The 25,702-nt window shown below is 42.3% G+C and overlaps 1 protein-coding gene across 1 annotated transcript in view; it reads right to left on the minus strand.

Moving 5' to 3' along the window:
• VWA8 (von Willebrand factor A domain containing 8) overlaps window positions 1-25,702 on the minus strand; it is a 342,545-nt gene that overhangs the window by 43,276 nt on the left and 273,567 nt on the right. The window contains exon 38 of the mRNA XM_041731061.1: window positions 2,558-2,666. Within this exon, the coding sequence (XP_041586995.1) occupies window positions 2,558-2,666 (109 nt within the window). The remainder of the gene's footprint in view (window positions 1-2,557; window positions 2,667-25,702) is intronic.

Consider the following 25,702-nt stretch of genomic DNA (forward strand, 5'->3'; position numbering starts at 1 on the left):
CGGGGGGGATATCGTATCATATTGTATCAGAGACTAGTGTTACGTAGCAGAGGGTTGTATAGTTAAACTGGACTGCCTGAATTTGAATCCTGTGTCCGTGCGCTAGGTTGTGTGTCTTTGAAGGAGGTTCCTTAACTTCATGGTGTCTCAGTCTCCTGTTCTGTAAAACAGAGTCGCTAGTATTATTTACTTCTTGGCATTGTCACGAGGCTAAAGTGCTTAGAACGGTAACTGGTGCAAAGTAAGAACTACATTATAAGCGGCTGCTCTTACTATTATTATTCAGACAACTTCCAGTCACACAGAATGAGGTCATTTCTAAGTTTAATAAAGTGGAAATTTTGAAAGCTTTTAGGCTTCAGTTAAATTATGTCACATTTATCTTTTCTCCTTTGGAGCCATAACTGGTGTAATAAACTAAAGGTAGGAACTCAGCACGCACTGCTTCCCTTACCAAAGTCCAGGTAGGTCATTTCCTCTGGGGAAATACCAGGAGAAGAGCCTATTAATAATAGTCTGTTTATCCTTTGATTGGAGTACCTCTGATTTCATTTTTATTTAGAAATCAGTGGTGGAAAATTGCTTCTTAGATGTGTGTGATTGCTGGCTCTCACTCAGGGACAGCCTGTAGGCAGAGGGGCCCAGTAACTGGAAAATGAGTGAGTGACGGAGGCAAAAAAACTGTTTCTTTGGATGATTCCCTTCCTAAAGGAAGTTCCTCTCAGGCATTGGGGGGTGGGGTACATAGGGGTCATGGTTTACAGCATTTAAGGCTTCTGGGGAGCCGAGATGATGTCAGTTTTAGTGTAGAGGAAAAACACCCACAACTGTTCAGAAGGTGGTATGAACGGTGCTCAGCATGGGTCCCAGGAGCCTGTGGGGCAAGTTGCACCGGGGTGGAGAGGGCATGAGTGGGGAACTCTTCGTGCCGTCTACTTCTGAGAGCCCTTAATTTATACTATTTAAATGAAAATGCTGGTCAGAAATAGTGAAAGGGAATAGAAGGGAAGGGAGAAGAAATGGGTAGGAAATATCAGAGAAGGAGACAGAACATAAAGACTCCTAACTCTGGGAAACGAACTAGGGGTGGTGGAAGCGGAGGAGGGCGGGGGGAGGGGGTGAATGGGTGACGGGCACTGAGGGGGGCACTTGACGGGATGAGCACTGGGTGTTATTCTGTATGTTGGCAAATTGAACACCAATAAAAATAAATTTATTATATAAAAAAAAAAAAAAAGAAAATGCTGGTCAGAGGTTCTAGACTTCAAGGCATAATCTTGAAGCTAATCCTAGACATCCTATTTCAGCTTCAAAGATATGGGAAAATAAGCAAGGGAGGTGCTCTGATGATGAAAGAGGGATCAAGTGACTTGGGTGAGTGCTAAGTTCCACGTGGAGAATTCTGAGGGAGAATGACAGACAGACATACAGAGAATCTGAAGCCAAAAAGATCCAATAGATGGAAAAATAAAGGCTAAGGGAAACAAAAGCAGGGCCTTCAGTCTGGACAGAGGTGAACTAGTAGAGTCAAACTGAATAAAAAGGGAGAACCTCTGCTCCAGAGTAAGCCCACTGCTGGGAAAGACCTGCATCTGGCTACCTCGCTCCACAATGCATTCCATATGGATTAATCTTGCTGGCTTGACACTAATTTCAAGATCAAAGGACATTTCTAAAAATACCCTTTCTTTAAAGCTGATGCTTGATGAATAAACAGAACAAGCAAGAAGTCTCCAGGCCTATGTGATAGCACATTGTCTCAGCATAGAAAGCCATTTCCTCCTGAGCCTGTCAAGGCCAAGAGGCACACACCATCCTAAGGGAAGGCGAAGTACGGAGCTCGTGCCAGCACTGCTCCTGGCCAAGATAAGATCGGACAGTGCGCACACCGTCTGGCCCTATTCCTGCAGCCCAGCAGATGTGTCTGCTTCAGCTGTCGCCGAGGAAGGAGGAAGACAGCAGGCATGGGAACAATGCTCCCGTCAGGCAGCCAAGAGGAAGGAATAGACCACAGCCACCGGTTCCAACTGCAACCAACTCTCTTATCTCAAAATCCTGCATCCTCCACATACTCACTTCTGAGATGTGGAAGGCAAGGCCCACTCCTCTTCCAAGTCAGCTGGTCAAAAAGGAATCTACTATAGATTGCAGGCAGCATGCCAAGGGCACGGAATTTAAAAGAAGGGATTAACATTTATAACGAATGCATTCTTCAGACCAGGTCCTGGGCTCAGCACTTCGTGATCATGACTTTGTTTAATCCTCATCACCACCTTGTAAGGTAGTTAATATTTTCCCCTCTTACTGATGTAGCAAGGTTGGGGGTTCAGAATGGTCTCGGGGCTCAGGATAGCAGAGTCTGTGGGACTCCCAGTGCCAGGGTTTTTCCACGTGTGATGTCATGCTGGGACACAGGGTGAAAGGCACAGTCCACCTGACTCACGGGGATCGCAGAGACGACAGAGGGTCCCTGAGCCTTCTCAGGGGTGTTGTCCAGTTTATATGGGCCTGCGAGGCCTCGGGGAGCTCGACCCAGGAGAATGCCAGGGCTACCAACCTGTTCCACCAGCCCAAGTATTGCCGCCCACGTGAGGCATGTTGTCCGGGTCCTCCTTCCCGTGTTTGGGGGAACTCACGTCTTTGCCACTGTCTCTGTGGATCGTGATCTACAAATGAAGAATTGAGACATTATCACTATCTCATGACCAACACCAGAAACTCTAGGGCAGGAAGAATTCTTTTCCCCCAAATCTTTAAGGTATCTTATAACCTCAGGCCTATAGGACACAACGGTTGCTGTCAGTGTCTCGCAAAAAAAAAAAAAAAAAAAAAAAAAAAAATCTCGTCATATTTAATATCCATTTTGTTGGGAAGGAAACATTTAATTAAAAAAAATTCCTTAAAAAAAAAAAAGAAACTGGACTGAGTTACAGTTTCAGAATTCTCCTGGGGCAGGACATGCCTCGGGCATTTACACAACGCACAACACCCACCAGATGCAGGGAAAGTGGATCTCACTGGAGACTGACGCTCTGGATGGTTGAAAAGGATCACTGCCCAGCTGTTCCAGCCGAGTAATGGCAGATACACGTTTGCAAAGAAAATTAATTTTTAAAGAAATCCCAGTCTTCTGAGAAATACTTTGTATAAAATACATGGAAAGGAAAAACAGGAAATGTATCTATGTGTGCTTCAGTGGCCTACACACAGACATGAAAAACCCCTCATTTATTTTCCCAACCCTCTCTAATTTTATTATGGTGTTTTGTAGGCTTTCCTAATTCATCTTTTTTTTTTTAATTAATTTTTATTGGTGTTCAATTTACCAACATACAGAAAAACCCCCAGTGCTCATCCCATCAAGTGTCCACCTCAGTGCCCGTCACCCATTCCCCTCCAACACCCGCCCTCCTCCCCTTCCACCACCCCTAGTTCGTTTCCCCGAGTTAGGAGTCTTTATGTTCTGTCTCCCTTCCTGATATTTCCCAACATTTCTTTTCCCTTCCTTTATATTCCCTTTCACTATTATTCATATTCCCCAAATGAATGAGACCACCTAATTCATCTTTATTTTAAAACCAGATTTACTGTTTCTGCAGCGGCAAACAGAAGAAGCTGCGTTTTAGCCCTCCTCCGTGAGAGCCTGTGGCTCATTGGTCCCTAATTTCATTCAGCACAGATTCATCAAAATGACTGATAATCACCCGAGAATTCCAGTCCTACTAAGTTAGTTCAGTAGATATCACTCCACAATAAAAAGAACTTGAAGGAGTCCCACTTCATGAATCCTATGAGCCTGCTGTCAAATGTAATGATTTCCAGGGCAGATCAGATAAAAAATCCATTTATTTGTCTAATAAGACTTCTAGGAGATGTACTGGCAAGACATCATGTGAAGTACCATGGGGCCTGCAAAAGCCATGGAGGACTGGTCACTGCTCTCTAATTGCTTAGGGTGGAGGAGGGAGGCTTGCAGATGGCCCTGAAGCCTGATGCCAGGTCAGTCTTTAGAGCTGACGCATTCCCTGTTTGCACCTGCCCTTTCATTCTGGATGCTGAATTAATGAAGGTGGGCAAGTAATTTAGAATCTTTACAAATGAAATGACTATTAAGAATGAATTCAGGGACGTCTGGGTGGCCCAGTGGTTGAGCGTCTGCCTTCAGCTCAGGTTGTGATCCTGGGGTCTTGGGATCGAGTCCCGCATCTGGCTCCCTTCAGGAAGCCTGCTTCTCCCTCTGCCTGGATCTCTGATTCTGTGTCTCTCACAAATAAGTAAATAAAATCTTAAAAAAAAAAAAGAATGAATTCAACATGACTTGCCTTGTCTATGTCCAGACTAATTTCAAATGTTACAACATCATAGAGAGATGTCTGCCAATAGCTTTGGCAAGATTAACGGAGTTTTGGCCACAATTTTAGCATACTTTAAGAAAATTTTAGCAACCAGGACATGACAATTGATATGAATTCCACTCACATAATCAGGCTCTAAAAATGGATGAAAATAAATATTTTCTCCTTTTTACAATTAAACTATGCAGAATAGCTAGAAACATTTAGAGAACAAATAAACATTTAAAAAACTTTTCCAGGGGCACCTGGGTGGCTCAGTGGTTGAGCATCTGCCTTCTGCTCAGGACATGATCCCAGGGTCCTGGGTCAAGTCCTGTGTCCAGCTCCTTGCAGGGAGCCTGCTTCTCTCCCTGCCTATGTCTCTGCCTCTCTCTCTGTATGTCTCATGAATAAATAAAATCTTTAAAAATACCACAAAACCCCAAAAAACAAAAAAATAAACTTTTCCAGAACTTGTCACCACTTTCTAACTTCTCCAGAGGTAATGTAAGAGATTAAAATATTAAAATATGTATACTGGCTGTAAGAATTCTAGACCAGCACTAACCGATAAAATTTTCTGTGTTGATGGAAATGTTTTCATTTATGGTATCTTATATGGTAGCTATTAGCCCGCTGTGGCTACTGAGTACTTGAGGTCCTGAATTTTAAATTTTACTAATTAACTAAAACTTAAATTTAAATAATCACATGTGGGTAGTGGCTATTTCACTGGACTGCACAGCACAAGGACAAGCTTGCCTCAGCCCAGCAGATACTGTCTGGAGCTCTCTGTAGCATTCTCGAGATGTTCTCCTTGAGAAATGAGAAAAACAAGGAATGTTTAAGAACTCGGATAGGGTTTTATTCTGTTGCTAATTTAAGAAACTTATATAAAAGATATAACTATAGTCTAATTGGCTTTTCCAAATACAATGGAACTTACAAATGGAGATATATTTACTATGATAATATAGGGTTTTTAAAAGATGCACTTATGACAATCGTGTCACCACTCAGAAACACTTCTGCATGGCTTCTGGGGGAGTCTATTCTTTAGACTTCTTTAATATTTTTAATGGTGGCAACTATGTGTTAAAACTAAATAAAAAAAATAAATTTTTTTTAATGTTAAAACTAAATTTGATTTTTAATCAACAGCCAAGGGATACTTAGAGTTGATTTCTTGTATAAACTATTTGCTAACTCGTTATGTGCCCTTTGGCAAGTCAATTAACTTTTCTGGCCATCGACTTTCTCATCAGGAACTAAGGGGGTTGAACTGAATGATTTCTACCATTCCACCTACTGTTGGGATGCTCTGATTCCAAATCTGGTGAATAAGGTGATCAATTTGGGGTTTTACCCCAAACACGTGTATTTATATAATAATAAGATTAGTTTGCTTATAAGAGTTGTGACTCTGCTTTAGGCCCACCCTAAAAGATGAAGTGCCAAAAATGGTCTGAGCAATGACGGCATTTATAAGACTAACTATTCTGAGCATTATTTTTAAGAACAAATACTAAAAATGATGGCACAAGATAAAAGAAGCCTTTCAAATTGCCCCTTTCCGTGACCCCTGAAATCATGCTCTTGGAGTTGCAAAGACACCTACAATGGGCCAACAGGGAAGCAGAAAATTGGCTATGAAACTTCTGGGCAGAAAGGAACTGGTATGTTCTTTGCCGCCTGTGTCTTCCCAGGCCATCTGCCGGGAAATGGCATTGCTTACATTGCCAACAACACGGCCGCCATAAGCCAATCCCAAATGGGAGCCTAGAGATGTTTCAAAATTGACAAATTCTTGACAAAAACAATCATCAGCCCAAACCTGATTTATTCCAGAGAAATACATACCACAGAATTCCAGGACACTTACTTAAAAACAAAACAAAACAAAAACATTTTGGGAAGTTTATCTAATTTTGTGTCATTTTATAAATGTCGCTATACTCACAGGAAGATATTTCTCTAGTACATCTGCCAAAGGGTTTTCAAAGGCATTTTAGGGCATCTCCTACATGAATTGACAATGGTTCATAAAAAGTACAAGGCAGGAAGTCTAAGACAGTCCAACCCAGGAGAGAAACTGAAACAGATACTAGGGAAGGCCTATCCTTTGAGGAAGCTTGTTTCCTGGGGACAGACAGACATGAGCCACTGGTCATTCTAAAGGTTGATAAACTGCTGAATACTTTGAAGTATGCTTTGAGGATTTGGAATGCATTTCCTTTGAGGGTTTGTTTCACCTAGAACGAGATTAAGTAAGTCGTCCCAATTACTGAAATAGATACTACTATATTCATTTAAATGGATCAAAATACTCCCCAAACCACAAATATCATGGACTTTTACCACTTTAAAAAAAAAAAAAAAGATTTATCTTAGGGGGAGGGGGTTGAGGGGAAGTGAGTCTTAAGCAGATTTCAGGCTGAGTGTGGACCCTGACGTGGGGCTTGATCCCATGACCCTGAGATCACCAACTGGGCTAAAATCAAGAGGTGGATAGTTGGATACATACTGACTACACCACTCAGGCGCCCTGGACCCTTACAACCTTTGATACAAAGTGATGTATGCGCTGAGACCTCTGATGTGTTTTTCACGGCTGACACAATCTACTTCCTTTTAGGTAAGTGTGCCGTAATCCTAGAAACTGTAATCCCAGGAATCCTCTTACATATGAATTAAAATGGAAAAAACATGGATCTTGTAAAATAGAACTCATAAAAATGTTCCAGAGTAAAGCAACCCAAAATCAGAGCAGGGAAGGGACATGACTCATCAAAGCCTTGTAATTCTGGGTATAAAGCTCATATATTTTAGGATCCTCCTTAAGTTCAGGATTTTTAAAAACCATCAATAAAATGATATAAATAGCCAAAATATAATTTTGGAAGAAAAGTTAGCTCTTGGAGGTATGACTGGACAACATAGCTGATTCTCATTTTCCAGCTGGAGACTAGGTGTGGTGCAGCAGATATTTCTAGTTGCCTACCCAACATCCACACCCTCTTGCTTCTTTTCAAACAGAAGTCAGATGCATCGTTATTGAGTGGAATTAAGCAGAGCCATCCCATTGCCCTTTGCCAGTGACTGGTTTAGGCAAAAGGATGTGGCCTGAGATGGAAGAGAGAGTCCATCAGGAGGTTTCTGGGAAACATCTTCCTCCCAGAGCTCTCTTGCTGCCCTGGATGCACTGCTCTGCCCTCCCCTGAAACACATATGCACTTGCTGCCTTGGGAAACACGGTGAGGGTGTGATGCATAGAGGTGCAGCCTACGTCTGATAATCGTCTGGCAACAAGACGAAGGTGGCAGAGGGAAGGATGGAGGAGCTTATGTCCCCAGTGGCACTGTGGAGCTGCTGAGCCAGCCCTGGAGTCCCTTCACTCTGATCTTCCACATAAGCAAATAATACATGTCCTTCTAGTTTAAGCTACTGTCAATTGGGTTTTCAATTGCATGCAAATTAATAAAATTGCGTGTTGAAGGATGAATGACAGGCAGCAGGGCTGAAGCTACTGTGTTGACCTTTTGGAGGATGTCCTATTTCTAAAAGGAAGACATTCTTTGAATTTTTTGACATCAAAACTGTCATCATAATTCCAGCACAGAAATCCTACTGCTTAAGGGTAGCCTACAATCTTCTTGATTGGTTAGCAGGCAACTGAATGAACTTATTCATTCTCTTATTCCAACATTCCTGTGTATGTTTATGATACATCTGCTACTCACTGGGACACAGAGATACATGAAACAGGATCTTTGCTTCTAGAAGAATACTGTACAAAGGGGAACAAAGTCACAGCATAGGGCGATATAGGCCAGAATAAGGTACTGAGCAAACCTGCCTAAAACATATTTCTGTCTGAGGTCACTGTGACAGATTAGAAATTTCTTTCATAGCTACAATGAAAGTCACATGAATATGTGCCTAGGAATGATGGTCTTTCATATGAAGACAGCTGGTTAAAAAAATAAGCTGACCCTCATCCAGTTTTCATAAGTAACATGTAGCTTCTATAATGAAATGCATGACAAAAATACCTTTATCTGTAGGTACTTTCATGTGTCCCAATTTCTACTGCTGGCAAACCATCAAGCATGCAACTCATCTTCAGGTCTTCCCTGGCTGATGGCAACATCTGCTTTCAAATACGCAATGGCCTCCTGCCCTCTTTAATCCCTCTTCATTTTTACAAAGTAGGAAAGGATCTCATTTTTGATAGTTAATATTAAAAAATTACACTGTGGCTGATATTCATTCATACTAAGTAATTAAGCCCAGAGGGCATTCACACTGTAAGTGCCTTTAACACTAACCGAGAAATCAAGTCTTCCCTTTGAAAGTCTAGGCATAAGCAAGCAGACAGAGTGGCAGATGGAGAGGATGGGGCAGGGGATGGGGAGTGTGTACTTGGTCTGCTCCCTGGCCCTGAAGACAAATGCTCGTTATGGCGATTGTAGTATTACATGTAAGAAGCAGAATAGCTGTCTGTGGTCTGTCTTGTGGCAGCTCTTGCTCTGATGGAGTGGGTGGACTCTTCTGGCATAGAAAAAGTTCCCGTCTTTCCTCAGCGGCTTCTTCAAGTCACCTAGCAGCCCTTCTCTCCTGACTTTGAGCTGGACCCCTTTGCCCATCTCCCCAGACTCAACCAAACTGTCTTACTCTCCTCCTTTCTGCTTGAATGCTCCTAGCAATTCATATGTATTTTGCTTTCCGGCACAAGTGATGTGCTTGGTTAAGTTTTTTTTTTTTTTTTTGGTTAAGTATTTTTAAACATTTGAAATTACAATCTAAAACACCTCCCTTCCTCTATCTGATACGATGTTCTGGAACACATACCTATGTATACATCCTCTGTTATTTCTCTAATCTGAGTGTACAGGTTCTGACAAAGAACTTTCTCACTGAAATGATTCTCTTCACTAAGTCTATCATTATGCAACAAAAATACTCTGTTTGATGAAAATAGAGGACACTTTAAAGATTTCACAGACTTGGGCTAAAAAGGGGGACCAAGGATCAGTTTATAATTTTACTTTACATGTTGTTGTCTGACAGCAGTAGCTGGCACAGTGGCTTACACACATATCCTTAAACATAATAGATGCTTAATAAATATGTTAAACGAACGTGTGGGAGACTGCTCACAACAGAATATGAGTTTAATCCTCTGTGTACAAACCTCTCCACAACGAGCTGTCAGCTGGGTGTCTGCTAGGACTCTTCCTGGCTCTTTCCTGCCAGCCTATAATTGGCAAACAGCACAGCAGGGCCCAGCCTCTGGGTCAGCAGAGAGCCGTCTCCCAACAGAGGCAGGAAACACATGGCCCTACTGGCTCTGGGTTGTTCTTAAATCCTGATCCTGCACCTCCCTCTGCCTGACTCTGATCCCCGCAAGGCCTCAGCTCAGTTTCTGGCCGATCCTTTCACTGGGCCGGGATGACTCCCCCTCCTGGCCTCCAAGTCTGTGGGTAGTGGCCTCCTTGCTCTCTGACCCACAGAGAGCTCTTTGAATGGCTGTCCACAACAAAATTACAAGGCTGCAGAATCCATCCAAAACAACCTCTTAATTTACTTAGAGTATTTATTCATCTCTTTCTTCTACTTCAATTCAAACAGACACAAAAGATGAAGAAGACTTTTGGAAAACGTGAGAATGGAATATAGAGGATGGGATCAAGAGAATGTCTCATGGGATAAGAGGCTATAATTACAGACAAATATTTTTTTTAAAAAAGATTTATATATTTTAGAGAGAGAGAGAGATAGCATAAATAGGAGGGAGTGGTAGAGGGAGAAGCAGATTCCCTACTGAGCTGGGAGCCCAATGTGGGACTCTATCCCAGGACCCCGGGATCATGACCTGAGCCAAAGGCAGACGCTTAACCGACTGAGCCACCCAGGCGCCCTACAAACAAATCCTTATGGGAAACCAAATGTTATCATCGTGTATGTGTGAGTGTCAAAAACACATGTAAAAAACCCACAAATAATTGGCGTGGCAACAGTTTCCTGGCACAGAAATGCACCCTCCCCGCTGCCACTTGCAAGCACATCCGGTATTCTACAGTGTTCCCCCAGAAACACCTGCTAATTGAATTCAGACAGTGGAAGTGGGGTAAACCATCAGGTCTTTATTTAGTCAACCCTATTTTTGCCTCTTTAACTTTCAGGAGCCCTCCAAAGGTTACTATTCAACACTGGAGTGAATTCCAGCCTGGCCATCAGGCTTCCATAGGCAAGGAAAAGGTCAACAATGCAGGGCCACCTCGGCTATAGCAAAGCTGGCGAGCACATGCTTTTGGTTGTGTGGTATACGAGGTGGCCCCGGCGAGGGATAGCTACTGTCATGTACTTTTATCATTACTGCAGCTAAATGATCTCTCGTGATGTTTCCCGGCCAGGTGATTTCAGTCTCATATTGAATTTTTGTGTTCTAAGAGGTAAAACCTATTTGGGAATTTTTAAAGCTCTTGTGCCTTCCACGTCAACAGAATTCTCTGAGGTGTTACGTAGCTAAGGAAAAGAAAGGATGGGTAGAAAAGCCATTTGTACCACTAGAGTGGATGGAAGCAACAGGGGCTTTTAATACAACCCAGATTCTAAAAATTCTTGGAAGCACCGATCACAACCCACATAAATGCCCCTGACATAGGAATCCTCTGAAAATAGAAACGCTCAGTGGATCAATGCTGGGCAGCTCCTCACAGCGTACTTCCTCTAGGGCATCCCACACTGGCAACTGGGTTTCCATTTTCTTTGTTTTCACTGAAATCACAGTCTGCCACTGGCTCTCTCTTCTTCCAGTTATCCTTCATACAATCATGGGTTCATCATCTCAGGCTGTAATAATGTTTATAAAGTGTTGCCTACCGATGTTTAGCCTGCACTTCCCTAACCATTTCCTCAGGTTCACGGAGTTTCTGTGGAACCTATGTTGTAACATCCGGCAGCACCATCTTCCTTGCTTCCTTTGCAACAGGGCCCACATTCTCACACACTTTTGACAGCCACTGTGGGTCAAAAGTAGTCATCAGGATGCAAAATAACGTCATAAAGAGAGGCCAGAGAGAAATAAGCTATATGCAGTGTGCACACACTTAAGAGAGAGTGGTGCATTGCTCAGTCACTGAGCACTAATGGTTTGTGCTCCAAGGCTCATTCTGTGACGGAACATTCCAGGCTGCCGCACCGCACTAGCTCAAATGGGCTGAGAGTGAGCATGGGCAAAACACAGCCATTAAGTAACTGTGATGTACACTTTTATCAGACTCCACTTATGTAGGTGTGGACCTCTACACACATTTTTTAAAAGACCGTATTTCTTAAAGTGATAAGTAGCAGTGCAGTGACTCTGTGAACCCCAACCGGAGGTATATGGAAATGTGCAGCCGGATAGGTTTACCGGTACGGATGCCCTGCCGTGAACATCCAGAGGGCAGGACGAGGTTATAGCACCTTTGTGTCATCTTCGGCACCTGCCACAGCCACTGTGGTCACTTCGAAGCTGCAGGATGGCTCTCGAGGTACATAAGCCACAAGAATATATAGAAACCTGCTAACTGCTCTCCTGGAACTTAGGGGGGGCAAGGTGCAAAGCAGAAGCTTTGGGGTGGGAGAAAAGACTTCTACTGGATCTTGCTTTGTGAAACATTCTTTTAACTGTAGTTGTGCTTCCTATGTGAGCAACAGGTTAAGAACACTCAATACCAATGGGTCAAACTTTCTAAGGACGTTGTGGCAGTTATGTGACATAGGTTAGGTCACGTATCTTGGACACTGAGCTACACAGTAATTAGACACAGACAAATGGTTCCTAATAGTGACTCTAACTCATTAGGGACCTGTGCAAACACAAAGGAGTTTGTCATCTTCTCCTTTTTGTTAGTTTTCCAGTTTTTCTCAACAGTCTCCCCTTTACACCCTGAAACTCAGACTCCCCCAAAGACAAAAGCCTTGGCTACCATCCCAGCACATTCCCTCTGCATTCGCCTCCCGTGGTTCCCCTCTCTCCCCACACTTTGCTCTGGGCACCCAGATCTGAGGATCCCCCCCCTCCAGCAGCGCCAATTCTTGTGAAGCCTGGAGGTCAAAGGCAGGAGGCAGCAGGGACTCTGCAGCACGAAGCTGTATGTGTTTCCAAGAGTGCCACTCAGGGCCATAGGTGACGAAGGGGATCACTCAGAAGGGAGAGGGGCCGGGCACCCTCCAGAGACTGTCTGGGGGCTGAACTGGGGTGAGTGGGGTGGCAGCCAGTCCTGCTCTCCGTGGTTTCTCGGTGCTGGTACTGTCTTTTACTAGTAGTGACACTAATTCTTCTTGACACTCAGGAATGTTTTCTTGTCGGTCTCCTTCTGCTGACATCATTGTACTCTGGGTCCTCAGCAGTGTGGTGCTCTAGTTGTGCAGCCAGGCGAGGGAGCTTAACGGAACCTTGGTTTTAAGAAATGCACTTCATACTCTGCTGTTGACTTAACTTGACATGCTTTAATGTCATTTTTGGGGGATGAATAAGTTTAACGTAGGGAATGGGTTTAGGTATGTGTACGAGAGATTTTATACAAAGAAGAGTGCCTGAGTGGAGTCTGAGGGGATGGGGTACTCAGCTGAGCTCGGGCTGAAGGCTGGACTGAAATTGCAGCCCCCCTGGGGCCCCAAACTCCTTGTGTGACACTCAGCAAGTCATTTAACCTTTCTGGGCCTTAGTCTTCTCATCTTCAAAATGAAAAACCAGATGAAATTCTTTCTAGTTCTAAGTTCCTTCTTTGGGCCCTTATCTACATTTATCTCAGTTCTAGTTTACGGGAAATATAAGCTGTCACCAGGGATCAATTTGACTAAAACCAGAGTTAAGTGTAAAGAATATTTTGATAGAGTCACATAAACGCTTGGCTTTTCTTCACATGGGTTCACTAAGATTTTAAAACAAAAAAAAAAATTTTTTTTTTTTTTGAGAGGCAGCTTGATGTCATGGAAAAACCATTTTACTGGGAATTAGAAGGCTGGCTTTTAACCCTGGTTCTGGCACTAACAGGCAAAATGATTTTGGCTAAAGTTACCTATTTTCTCTTAGCTTTCTTCACGCAGAAAATGAAGGGGGACTGGCAGAAATGTAATTCAAGTACACTACGTGGTTCTTCTGGTCGATAACATTTAACATAGTATAATATGGAACCTGAGTGCTGGTCTAACCAGAATTCCAGCACAAATTGGCTGGGGGGTGGTGGGAAGCATGTGTCACAGAGCAGGTGTATGGAGGTACGACTGAGTGTCATGGAGTAGGCATGGGAAAGTGTAAGGATGCCACCCTTGAACGCCCATGGTTGAAGTGAAGAGATCATACTTAAAATGGAAAATAATGAAGAAACAGAAACATGTTAGTAAGAGATAACAGGGGCAAAAAAAAAAAAAATCAGCAAAAGGAGCTGAAAGTGTTTGTCTCTGAACCATTTCTCATACAAGTCTTTTGAAATTTATTTTAAAAAGCTTTACTTATTTTAGAGAGAGAGAGTGGGTGAGCATGGGATGGAGGAGCAGAGGAAGAGAGAGAGAGACAGTCCCAGGCAGACTCCTTGTTGAGCTCAGGGTCCAACATGGGGCTCTGTCTCACAATCTTGAGATCACCGCCTAAGCTGAAGCAAGGAGTTGGGATGCTTAACTGACTGCACCACCCCAGTGCTCCACAAGGCTTTTGAATTTAATTTTAAAACCCTGTACATATATAACTTAGATGAACCATCCGTTGCCACCCTTTCTTTTTTTTTTAAAGATTATTAATTAATTAATTAATTAATTAATTAATTATAGACAGAGAGAGAGAGAGAGAGAGAGAGAGGCAGAGACACAGGAGGAGGGAGAAGCAGGCTCCATGCTGGGAGCCCGACGCGGCACTCGATCCCGGGGATCGTGCCCTGGGCCAAAGGCAGGTGCTAAACGGCTGAGCCACCCAGGGACCCCCACAGTTGCCTCCCTTTCATCCTTTCCTGTCAGACCGCCTACCTGCTTGTAGTAGTTTTCAGCAAGCACAGACCAGGAGCTGGACCCTCTACTAGATGCTAAGGATACAAAGATCCATGATTTCGTTCTGTACCCTAGGGAGTTTTCAATGGTGTGTAGAAGGAGGTGGATTCGTTATTTATTTATTTTTTATAAAGATTTTATTTATTTGGCAGAGAGAAAGAGAGCGAGAGAGCACAAGCAGGGGGAATGGTAGAGGGAGAGGGAGATGCAGGCACCCCGCTGAGCAGGGAGCCTGACGTGGGGGCTCGATCACAGGACCCTGGGATCATGACCTGAGCCGAAGGCAGACACTTTACCTCCTGAGCCACCCAGGTGCCTTGGATCTGTTCTTATTAATCAGTGCAGAGAGCGGGTTGGGGTGCTATGCCAGGGGTAAGTACAATGTGCAAGTGGAATATAGTGGAAGGGCTCTTAAGGCGGGGTGTCAGGACCACTATCAGGGAATGTTTCCCAGAAGAGGTAACGCCCAAGAAGAACCTTGAAGGAAGTGTAAAGTTGCTCGGTACAGGAGGCTGGAGGCTGGAGATTTCAGGCAGAAAGAACAGCAGTAGGGGTGTTTAATTGAAAATAAGAGGGTTAAATGATAGTTGACATGGGGAGCCCTTTGCTGGGCTCACAGCTCTTGCTACAGCACCCAGCACAATCTACCTGCGTAACACATATTCACTGAGGCTTGTGACGATGCAACACCTCATCCTAGAGCCCATCTAAGTAGGAAGAACTAATCAGAGCACCCAGAAGTTCATCACGTGAAGACCCCAAAAACCAAAGGAGTTAGGGCTCATCACTCCTACATTTATTCTCCTTCACTGAAGATCATCAGGGAGAGGGAGAAATGTATTTATAACTGTGGAATCAGTTCACCGCTAATCAGTACATGCATGTAAACAAACAAACAACCTAAGTCAGTCTTTGAGTATGGATAAACACTTACACTCAGGATTTCTAGGATGTGAAACCCCCCTCGCTGCCTCTCTTCCCCATCACCATGCCGTGCTATACTAGCAGGTGTGGCGGTTGTTGTGTGCCCGCCTCTCTCTTTTTAAAGGAAATCTCATTTGAAAATCTAATTTAATTAATTTAACTGCACCGATGTTAGGAATGCAGAGAAGTGGTGTGGGGCACTGCTAAGAAACGAAGTGACCCGAGTTCTAGTCCTGCTACCTACGAGCTACGCAACCGTGAGCAAGATTCAAACTTGCAGGTCCACAGTTTTCCCATCCCTTGGATGGGAATAAGGATACATGTCCTCCTGGAGTTCCTGTGAGGGTCAAATACGGCGAGAAGCAGTTGTGTGACTCTAGGAAAAGCACTCCCTGGCTTTGGACTTCCAAGTTCTGCATCTACAAAATGAAGAGGGGTTGATCTGTTTTTTTTTTTTTTTTTCCCCATTCTGAAGCCTGTGCATGGCTGTGTAAAGATGCTTTCCAAAACTGTAAAGTCCCATTCAAATATGTGAGGCAGCAGAGATGTATTGTTATTTTACTAAATAAAACAGAAGGGAAGGGCCAGCTCATTCTATTTTTTTAACAGGCACTTTTATAAAGCCCTGCCACTTCTCTGGTTCTTTCTGAGCACCAACCACCTCAAATATGGAAGGGAATGAAGTCGCCTTGAAAGAGAATGTGGAGTGAAAAGGGCAGTGGCCCGGGAAATGAATCAGCAGGTGAGACTGAGAGGAAGCGGCGAGAGGCAGGAGGAAAAGTCAGGGATAGACTGTGGTTATGAAGCCAAAGGAAGACTGAGCTTCGACAGAGTGTGCTGAGCTCAGAGCAAGGGAAGGCCACATGAGGTGATGACTGCGGGGGGGCCCATGGAATTTAGCCACCTGTTGAGGGTCCTCAGGACTCTAGCAAGAGGTGGGGCTAGAATTTCATACGAGGAGGAGGTGTGAATGAACAGTGGTCTGGAAGCAGAGTCAGTGCGTGGAGAGGATTGGATTCTTTTAGGTTGGATTCTTTTAGGAGGCTTCCCTGTGAAATGGTTTAGAGTTATCTAGAGTAGAGTTTGAGTTATAGAAAGTGCGACCTGTGGGGTCTGGGAAAACAGGAGAGCATGTTTCAGTGCTGATGCTCCCAGAAGGGAGAGCGAATGAAGATACCTGAGAAAAAGGAGTCAACAGCATGGAGGTTAAGTGCCTGGGAAGGTGAGAGGAGAGGCGGGCCTTTGTAGAGAGGAGGGGAGCCTAGTCCTGCCGTGGATGGGCTTGCCCCTTAGGGCTTGGGAAGCTGGAAGGGCTGCATTCTGGTAGCTTCCATTTTATTTTGGAAGCACAAGACTAGAGTATTGTGTGAGAGCATGGTTAAGAGTTGCTTGACGTATAAAGAAAGTAGAGGCTGCATGAAAGTCATTAGGGAGATTAGGCCGAAAAGACTTTTTTCCCATCTCAAAAGAATTTTAAAATTTCCAAACATATTCCTTTAAATGGAAGTTTTGTGGCATATAACCATCTGTTTGGAGATTAAGTATTAGCTATGTTGGTTGTGGAGAAAACGATAAGGAGGTTGGATTAGTGAAATCTGAAGCTTTAATTTGGACAAACTGCAAGTATCTGGCCAAGAAGAGGGCCATTCTGCAAATGATACTTTCTAGAAGATGCTTTTGAATTTCCCAAACAAACGATGCTTTTATTCCTTTGGGGTCTCACAGTACTCCTTCTCCAAACTGTCCTCTGTGCCATAACAGTCTGACAACTCGTGTGTGCCTATCCACCTGCCAACCTCTTTGAGGATTTTCAGTCTTTGAGGATTGAAAAGGCAAAAGCTCACAGCCCATAGCTTAATTGTACAGTGTGCCTTCCAATACATGTTGGAAGGCATGGTGATGTAACCAAGAGGAAACGTTATCTGATTTGTACAGACTGGCCTTATACATGTCGAGGAAGACTCTCATGGCATAAAGTGAGGTATCTCTGTAAGAACAAAGGATTTCCAGAAACAGCAACATAACAAATGGGTGGGCCACGCTTGGAAGCGATGTGCTCTTTACGTGGGCCACATCTCCGCTCTATTTTACAATTTCAAGAGCCCGATGTAGCCTAGCAAAGAAAATTCAAGGAAATGAAACAACTCCCTCCCTCTGCTCCTATTCTTCTGAGGTACAAAAGACAGATAATTATCTAAATTGTTTCTCAATATGAACAAAATGGAAAAGTGACCTTTGAGTCTGTGACAGAGTCTATTCATGTCAGTGTTTTTAGCAGAGGCAAAGCCATGTCCAGGCTTAAAGAATGCTCACAGGAGCCAGCTTTTGCTCTCCCTCATGTTACAGAGACCATAAATAAATAGGCATAGTTTAACAGGCAGCCAGACCCAAATGGCTCACACTCACCCTTGGGGAGTGATAAAATTCTCCTGCTGGTAGACTTACATAAACTAAGATGCAGTGAATTTTTTAAGGATACTCCCTTTGCTCAATAAACCTGAATGTTTTAAACTTGAAAGCTGGCTTGACTACGAGGGAAAATAAATCAATGTGGCAAGAAAAAGCAACCATTCAAAGTGTTGGTAGATTAACTGAAACATATAAGAGATCAAATTCAGTGATTTAAAATTCATATGCTTGCTAGTTAAAAATCTCTACTTCTAGTTTTCTGCCTATTTTAAAACACACTAGAGGAGCTGTATCTAGTGATTTGGCTAGTCCCTGCTAAAACTGGACCTTCTGTCTTGTTTATATTCAAAAAAGAAGGTAGACTGGATTTCAGGGTCTGAGGCTTCTTATGGATTTATCTATTGGTTGGTGGCAATTATTACTGGCTTAATAAATTAATCCAGTTGATCATTCTGATGATAATGAAAATCTTAGAATTTTTTGGGAAAGTGATATTTTTAATTTACTGAAGCAAAGTATCCAAACAATTAATTGCTTTATTCTGTTTAAAAAGAAAAAGACGGGATCCCTGGGTGGCGCAGCAGTTCGGCGCCTGCCTTTGGCCCAGGGTGCGATCCTGGAGACCCGGGATCGAATCCCACATCGGGCTCCCAGTGCATGGAGCCTGCTTCTCCCTCTGCCTATGTCTCTGCCTCTCTCTCTCTCTCTCTGTGACTATCATAAATAAATAATAAAAAAAAAAATAAAAAAAAATATTAAAAAAAATAAAAAAAATAAAAAGAAAAAGACATATGTTGATTATGCTGGAATTAAAATAAAAAACTTAATTAAAAACATAAGAAAAAACATGAAAAAAATTACAAAAACAAAGAGGACAAGATAAACAAGAACAGGCTGGAGGAAGCAATAGGGGACTCTGTCTGAGAAGTCCTTCTATACACTCCTGATCTCTGATAACCCCTGGGTTTATCAACAACGTGCAAATATCCAACAGCACACGTTCTGTCCTCAAGAACTCTCATTCTTTCCGCCCAGGTGTAGATGCATATTTTTAAAAAAACCTTCAAACAGCAGCTTGAATGAAGACAAAGGATAAGAAGGAATAGCAAGGGAGTTATGTTCTTTGTAGACAAGATACGGATAAAAGGGTGGGGGGCATTTTCTGGGGGAAAGTATATACCGAGTGTACAAGTAGAATAAGAATTACAGTTCTTGGGGGGATCCCTGGGTGGCGCAGCGGTTCGGCGCATGCCTTTGGCCCAGGGCGCGATCCTGGAGACCCGGGATGGAATCCCACGTCGGGCTCCCGGTGCATGGAGCCTGCTTCTCACTCTGCCTGTGTCTCTGCCTCTCTCTCTGTGACTATCATAGATAAATAAAAATTAAAAAAAAAAAAAAAAAAAAAGAATTACAGTTCTTGGGATCCCTGGGTGGTGCAGCGGTTTGGCGCCTGCCTTTGGCCCAGGGCGCGATCCTGGATACCCGGGATCGAATCCCACGTCGGGCTCCCGGTGCATGGAGCCTGCTTCTCCCTCTGCCTGTGTCTCTGCCTCTCTCTCTCTCTCTCTCTCTCTCTCTCTCTCTCTGTGACTATCATGAATAAATAAATAAAATCTTTAAAAAAACAAAACAAAAAAGAATTACAGTTCTTGGGCAGCCCGGGTGACTCAATGGTTTAGCGTCACCTTCAGCCCAGGGTGTGATCCTAGAGACCCAGGGATCGAGTCCCACGTCAGGCTCCCTGCATAGGGCCTGCTTCTCCCTATGCCTGTGTCTCTGCCTCTCTCTCTGTGTCTCTCATGAATAAATAAATAAAATCTTAAAAAAAAAAAAAAAGAATTACAGTTCTTTCAGAAAAAAAAGTGATCTTAAATATTCATAAAACAAAACCAATTCAAACTAAAATCTTAATTGTATGATGAACAATTAGGTTTCGAAGCATTTAGAAATGACAGGTTTTTGAGAGAATTACAAGCTAAAGTCAGGTAGATTATTTCACTTTGAAATCGCTTTAGAAATTTAATGTTTGGGGGACCTGGTTAGGGTCATGCGTAGAAGGTCACGTTTGTTTGGAATTCTGAATTTCCTTATATGTACCAGCTCAGCTTTTTTGAAAAGAGTTATAACATCTATTTACTAGTGAGGGGCCAGTCCTGCTGTGATGCTGATGATTCGTTTTAAGATGGCTCTTACGCTCTCTTACTTCTAAAAGAAAGCAATTTCCATCAATCTAGAGAGATTCTGACCATGGGGAATGATGTCTCCCTGGCAACACCAGGACCTTAGCTAGTGAGCCAGCCATGCTAATTTGTATTCATATGGTGTGGTATTCTAGAATGCGTTATAGGTTTATAATCCAAGAAGACTTTTATTAAAAAAACCGCAAGTGGAGGAGTGAATAAAACCCTTCCTTGGTATGCAAATATGTCTTATATGATCATGTGTTCTGGATTTATATTTCCAAAATACCAGAGGAATCCTACAAAACTGCATTCTAGATAAAATAAAACAAATGAAAATAATATGACTAATAACCAGTTTCTCACATGTCCCGTTGTGTGGGGACGGTCCTAGTTAGTGCCTGTTGTCCCAGGGTAATTATTAATGGCACCATTTCAGTCTCATAAGTGGAATTATACAATCATTCATCCTATAATAACTGAGCGTTATACATATTACAACCCAGCCCCTTGGAGGACTTTATAACTCCTTTTGGGTATTTGAATTAAACTCTGTTTCTGGGCAGCAATTGCCAAAGGCAATACTGGGTTATATACATCTTGCCATCTGAAAGAAGAACACGTACATGTTTGTCTACATTTGTCTGTAAAGATCTGTTTATTCCACGTCCATATTAATAGCAATTTTGTTGGATGCAGACGTTTTTAAATTTTAAAATAAAAAATTTGAAGTTTTGAATTTTTGAAGTCTTCAAAATTCACAGATAAAGTTTCTGGCATGTTTCTCCCAGTGCCTCTTTATAAAAGGTTAATAGACAAATTTCAGATTTTTAAGGTAATTAATTCTATGGGTTCTAGACTAAGGCAATGTGACAGCTCTGGCCACGTGGGTCTCTTCTCTTTTTTGCACCTTACATCCTCACTGACCTTCTGGCTTTTTCCTTGTGAACAAGCCCCTACCCTGAATCCCTCTTCTTGTAACCAGGTCCCTGTTTGGTTTCCTCCTGCACAAATCTGTTTTGGTTCCCTGCTTTGTCCCTTCTCTAGAGTTTTAGGGATCTCTTCACCTGATCTGGAACCTTTCCTCCCTGGGCTCCCAGCCATTACCAGGCATCATACATTCCTGATTCTCTACTTTGTGTTCTTGACAGTAAGACTAGACATTCAGAACTTCTCATCTTTGAATAGCTGGCACCTGGCACAATGCCTGGAGTATAGTAGATCCTCAACAAACAGCTGTTAAGTGAATGAATGATGAGTGAACCCTGCGGCTTTCTTCTCATTGACTGGAGCTTGGTTTCCTTATAAGGGCCACTTCCACCCTGGTTCTTTTCATTGTTGACAGGGCTCAGGGAGCTAATGTTGCTTGCATATATTACTGTTGGATGAGACAAGACAGGCACAGAGTTTAAAGAATGCTGGCATGTCCCTAACTGCACAGCTGCTGTCCTGGCTGAGGCAGTGTGAGTGCGGATGAGGTTCACACTATGTGTCACTAGCACCAGGCACGGGGAGGATAGCCTAGAGAAAGAGGCTCTTTCTTTTTCCCTAACTGGTTTGTCTACAGAGGGCTCTCTTGCAATCCATCCCCCCTATGGGAAAGCCTTCTTCCGCTGTGTACAGTGGCCAGGTGTGCTGGTAGGGGCATTGGTAGGACTGTCCCTCCCACGAAGAAATGTTTTACGTGAGTTTTGATGAGTGCAGCTCTTAAGAAACAAGCACCTGTGAAGGAGTGAATCTACTTCTCCTTTTCTTCCTTTTTATTGTAGGTAAAACCCAATCACTTTGCTAGAAAGGTCATAAAGATAGACTTCATCAGAATTTAAAGACAAGAATTTCAGTGTGATAGCTGACTAACTCAGATGTTTTCATCGTGTCATTATATTAAAGTGTCTTTTTCCCAGGAAGGGAAAAAAAGACTTAGTCTTGAGAGTCTAAGAAATCTCCCTTAGTCTTGGAAGAACCCTTGGAGGGCTCTTTGGTAGGATCTCCTCATAACAGCCTCTAATCCACACATGAAACCTAGGCATGTTGCACATGACAAAAGCAGAGTGTAGGGAGGTGGTATGCCCTGCCCCTATGTACCTTTCTAGGATGGTCAGAGAAATGAATCCTAATAAAGATATGCATTCCTGCTACTCAAAAATATCTTCTAATGTAGCAGTTAAGAGCAAAGACATGAACCAGACTGCTTGGGTTCAAACCCTGGCTCTTGACACTTATTAGCTGGATAAGGTACCTCATCTGTAAAATGAAAATAACCATGGTACCTACCTCATAGGGACACTGTGGGGTTTAAAAAGGATTAGTACACCTAATCACTTAGAACAGAGCCTGGCCACAGTTAGTGTTATAAGGTTAGCTATAGTTACCACTGCTTTACTTTCTGGGAGTGAAAAAGGTATTGCTTACTATAAAACATTCATTTTTCAGTAGAGATGTGCCAGATACATAACATGTTAATATCAGCATTGGGAAAAAGTGACCCAGAATTTTAATCAAGGATATTTTCTGAAATTTAAGTTGAATGAGAATTCAACACTCTGTCTAATTTTTATACTAACACTCATGATCTGTTCATTCATGACCTCACACAGGAAGTTCAATATTGCTGCAAGTATTACAAATACCAAACTGATGTTTCCTAATGTAGCGCTCTGTCCAGAATGCAGCAGGCCTCTTTTATGGCTCTGGCAGCTGGAATGAAAACTTGATTATTTCTGAGCTCCTGAAAACATGTTTGCTCTCAGCTGCAAAAGATGTGACATGAAGGGGACTCAAAACATTTCCAGCTACGTAGCTGCTCCAAGCAAGACTTGAGAGAAATGGATACCTTAAAAAAATGAGAATAAAATGTGAGGAGTACCAAGGAAAAGGCCATTCTTTGCCTACAAATCCCAAGTTAGGATTTGCACTCTATTATTATTATTATTATTATTATTATTATTATTATTATTATATTTTAAGTAGGCTCCATGCCCAGTGTGGAACCCAACGTGGGGCTTGTCATGACCCTGAGATCAAGACCTGAGCTGATACCAAGAATCGGATGCTTAACCAACTGAACCACCCAGGTGCCCCAGGATTTTCACTTTAATGCACTTTACTTGTTCACTTGTTAGATTAAATTTTTTTCTTTTCTTTTATTTTATTTTATTTTTTTTTAAATTTTTTTCTTTTAAAATTAGGTAATATTAAATGTGAGTTTTGCATTTACATCATATTTTTCTGGGCACATCCAAAAGAATGAAAGGCATATCAAACAATGCAAAGATGAAAATGTGTGCCATTTTTCTTCTTGTTAAAATTTCTTATAGAATTTTCCTGATTTATTTTATCTTATTTTTTTATGATAGTCACACAGAGAGAGAGAGAGAGAGGCAGAGACATAGGCAGAGGGAGAAGCAGGCTCCATGCACCAGGAGCCCGATGTGGGATTCGATCCCGGGTCTCCAGGATCGCGCCCTGGGCCAAAGGCAGGCGCTAAACCACTGTGCCACCCAGGGTTCCCAATTTTCCTGATTTATATGTATGGAGTTGAACAACAGAAACTACCTAAACTGGTTTCTGAAGAGAATTCATGCATTCACTTACTCATTCACTCAGTGAGTACCAGTGATGAGTGCTCATGTGGCTGTCCATGCATTAGGAAGGGAATGTGGATCATACATCCATGATCCCTGCCCTCATGCTGTTCACAATCTAGTTACTTCACACATATTATGTCTAATATTCACAATTCTTCATGTGAGGCATTGTTATTTCTACTTTGCAGACCAGCAGTCTAGGGTTGGGGAATGTTAAACAACTTATTGTCACATAGCTCTTAGGTGATAGAGCTAGGATTCAAGTCCCAGTCCATTTTATTCCAAAAGCCAGGTTTATTAGATTTTTTACTATATCACACTGGCTTTAAATAATAAATGTGTTCTTGAAAGTCACAGAAGTCAATGTTTTATAAAGCCCATCGCAGTTTAAGGAAGCAAGGAATATTTCTGAAAAGCAACTGCTTTTTCCTTTTTACTGTACATCAGATTTGTAGAAAACAATGAATATCAGTAGGGCTAGTATAGTTTTCAGAAGGTTAGTAAAATATAGTATTTCTATATGGTTTGAATCAGTTTTATACCAGGCAATCTTGAGCATAACTGGCAAACTTAGTATCTGCTCTGGTGGCACAAATCTGATAGTGTCACTTACTGGCCACAGGACATTGGGTGTATTACATAATGAACTTCTGTTTCTTCATCTGTAAAAACCATCACCTAACCTAGTTCATGGAGAGCTACAAAGAGTAAGTGAAGGAAAGCATAGAAAGTGCCTAACAAAAATAAATAAATAAATAAAGTGCCTAACATTGGTCGACAAGCTCCAGCCTCTTCCCTTCCTCCCACATACAACACCCCAGCTTCTCTAACAATGGTAGTAAAGCCTATCTCTGCTTAGCGTTTACAGACAAAAAAATACCTCCGGTGGAAATGTGCCAGAGCATGAAGATCACTGATCCTGATGCCCTGCTTATGGTATAATATAAGACATAAATGAGGATTAGAAGCTTTTAGGATCCATTTCTAGATGGCTCAGGTTTAGGGTGACCGAAGAAGGGTTTGAATAGCTAATCCCTAAACCACAAGTAATCACCCATTTATGTAAATGAGGTAAGGGTAGAGAAACACACGATCACAGAGAATATACCTACAGACCAATGAGATTCTTTTTTTAAAAAAGCAAACATATACTCATATAAATGTCTTATTTGAAATTGTTATCCTGAAAGTGTACGTATTTATTTCATTCATTCATCTAAGAAATCCTGACTGCATGTCCAGTAAACTCAGGTCACTGGGTTAGCACCGGGCATGTGGGGATGAATAAAACAGCAATGCTTTGTCCCTTCAAAATCAGTTCGCATGCGGAAACAGTCACAGTATTTGTTGTTAAATAAATAATGCTAGATAATTCAGATCAGGGTAGTCTAAGCCTGAGTTTATCATAAAGCCAGTTCTGGATCCCACCAACTAGGAGAAAACATGAAAGCTACACATATCTTAGAGCATCAATACAGTCAGCAGAGAAGGTCCCTCCCAACACAATAGAAAAGTGCTTTTGGACTATATCTGTAGCCCCGAGAGAGTGGTCTCCTGTTTCCTGAGCCTGATCACTGTTAATTATGATGATAAAAAAAGATTCTCTTTTTTTAGCCTTGGAAAACATCTTATCCAAATAACTTTTCTGAAGCTTGACATGACATTATTTATCTCTTTCAGTTTTTAAAAGTTTTCCTGATTTTTTTCTGCCAATAACCAAGCTGTCTTTCCTCACGGGGAACAACCTTGATTTCTGAAGCAGCTCTTCCCTTGACATTACTGGGGAGGTAGGCATTATTTCCCCTGAAAAGCAAACAAGGGAATAAAAACAAGGTGACTCAAAGGATGAGGAAGTATGTTTTTCTAGAGAACAAAAGGTCCTTTCACAGTATGTCAAAGACTTAACTGTGAACTTTCCTGAATATAAACACTGTTCAAATGGCAAAAGGAATTTCATCTATGTCTATAAAAGGTCCTGAACAATAGTTCTTGCTGGAAGCTGCATTTGGCGGGCAAGTAAAATAATCTTTTCTTCAGATACTTTGCATACAGACCTACAAAAACCTTTTTATCGTCTCAGGAGTGATGCAATTATAATTACCTTCATAGTAGCAATAATAACACACAGATCAGAGCACTTGCTAAAGGCAAGTAATGTTGTAAGTTACAAGTAACACCATTTATGCTTTGGGTCTTCAGGAATATAAAGAAACACTCTAGGAGAAAGTTTAAAATA

Source organism: Vulpes lagopus, chromosome 16 (genome assembly GCF_018345385.1).
Source record: "Vulpes lagopus strain Blue_001 chromosome 16, ASM1834538v1, whole genome shotgun sequence".
NCBI classification, from domain to species: domain Eukaryota; kingdom Metazoa; phylum Chordata; class Mammalia; order Carnivora; family Canidae; genus Vulpes; species Vulpes lagopus.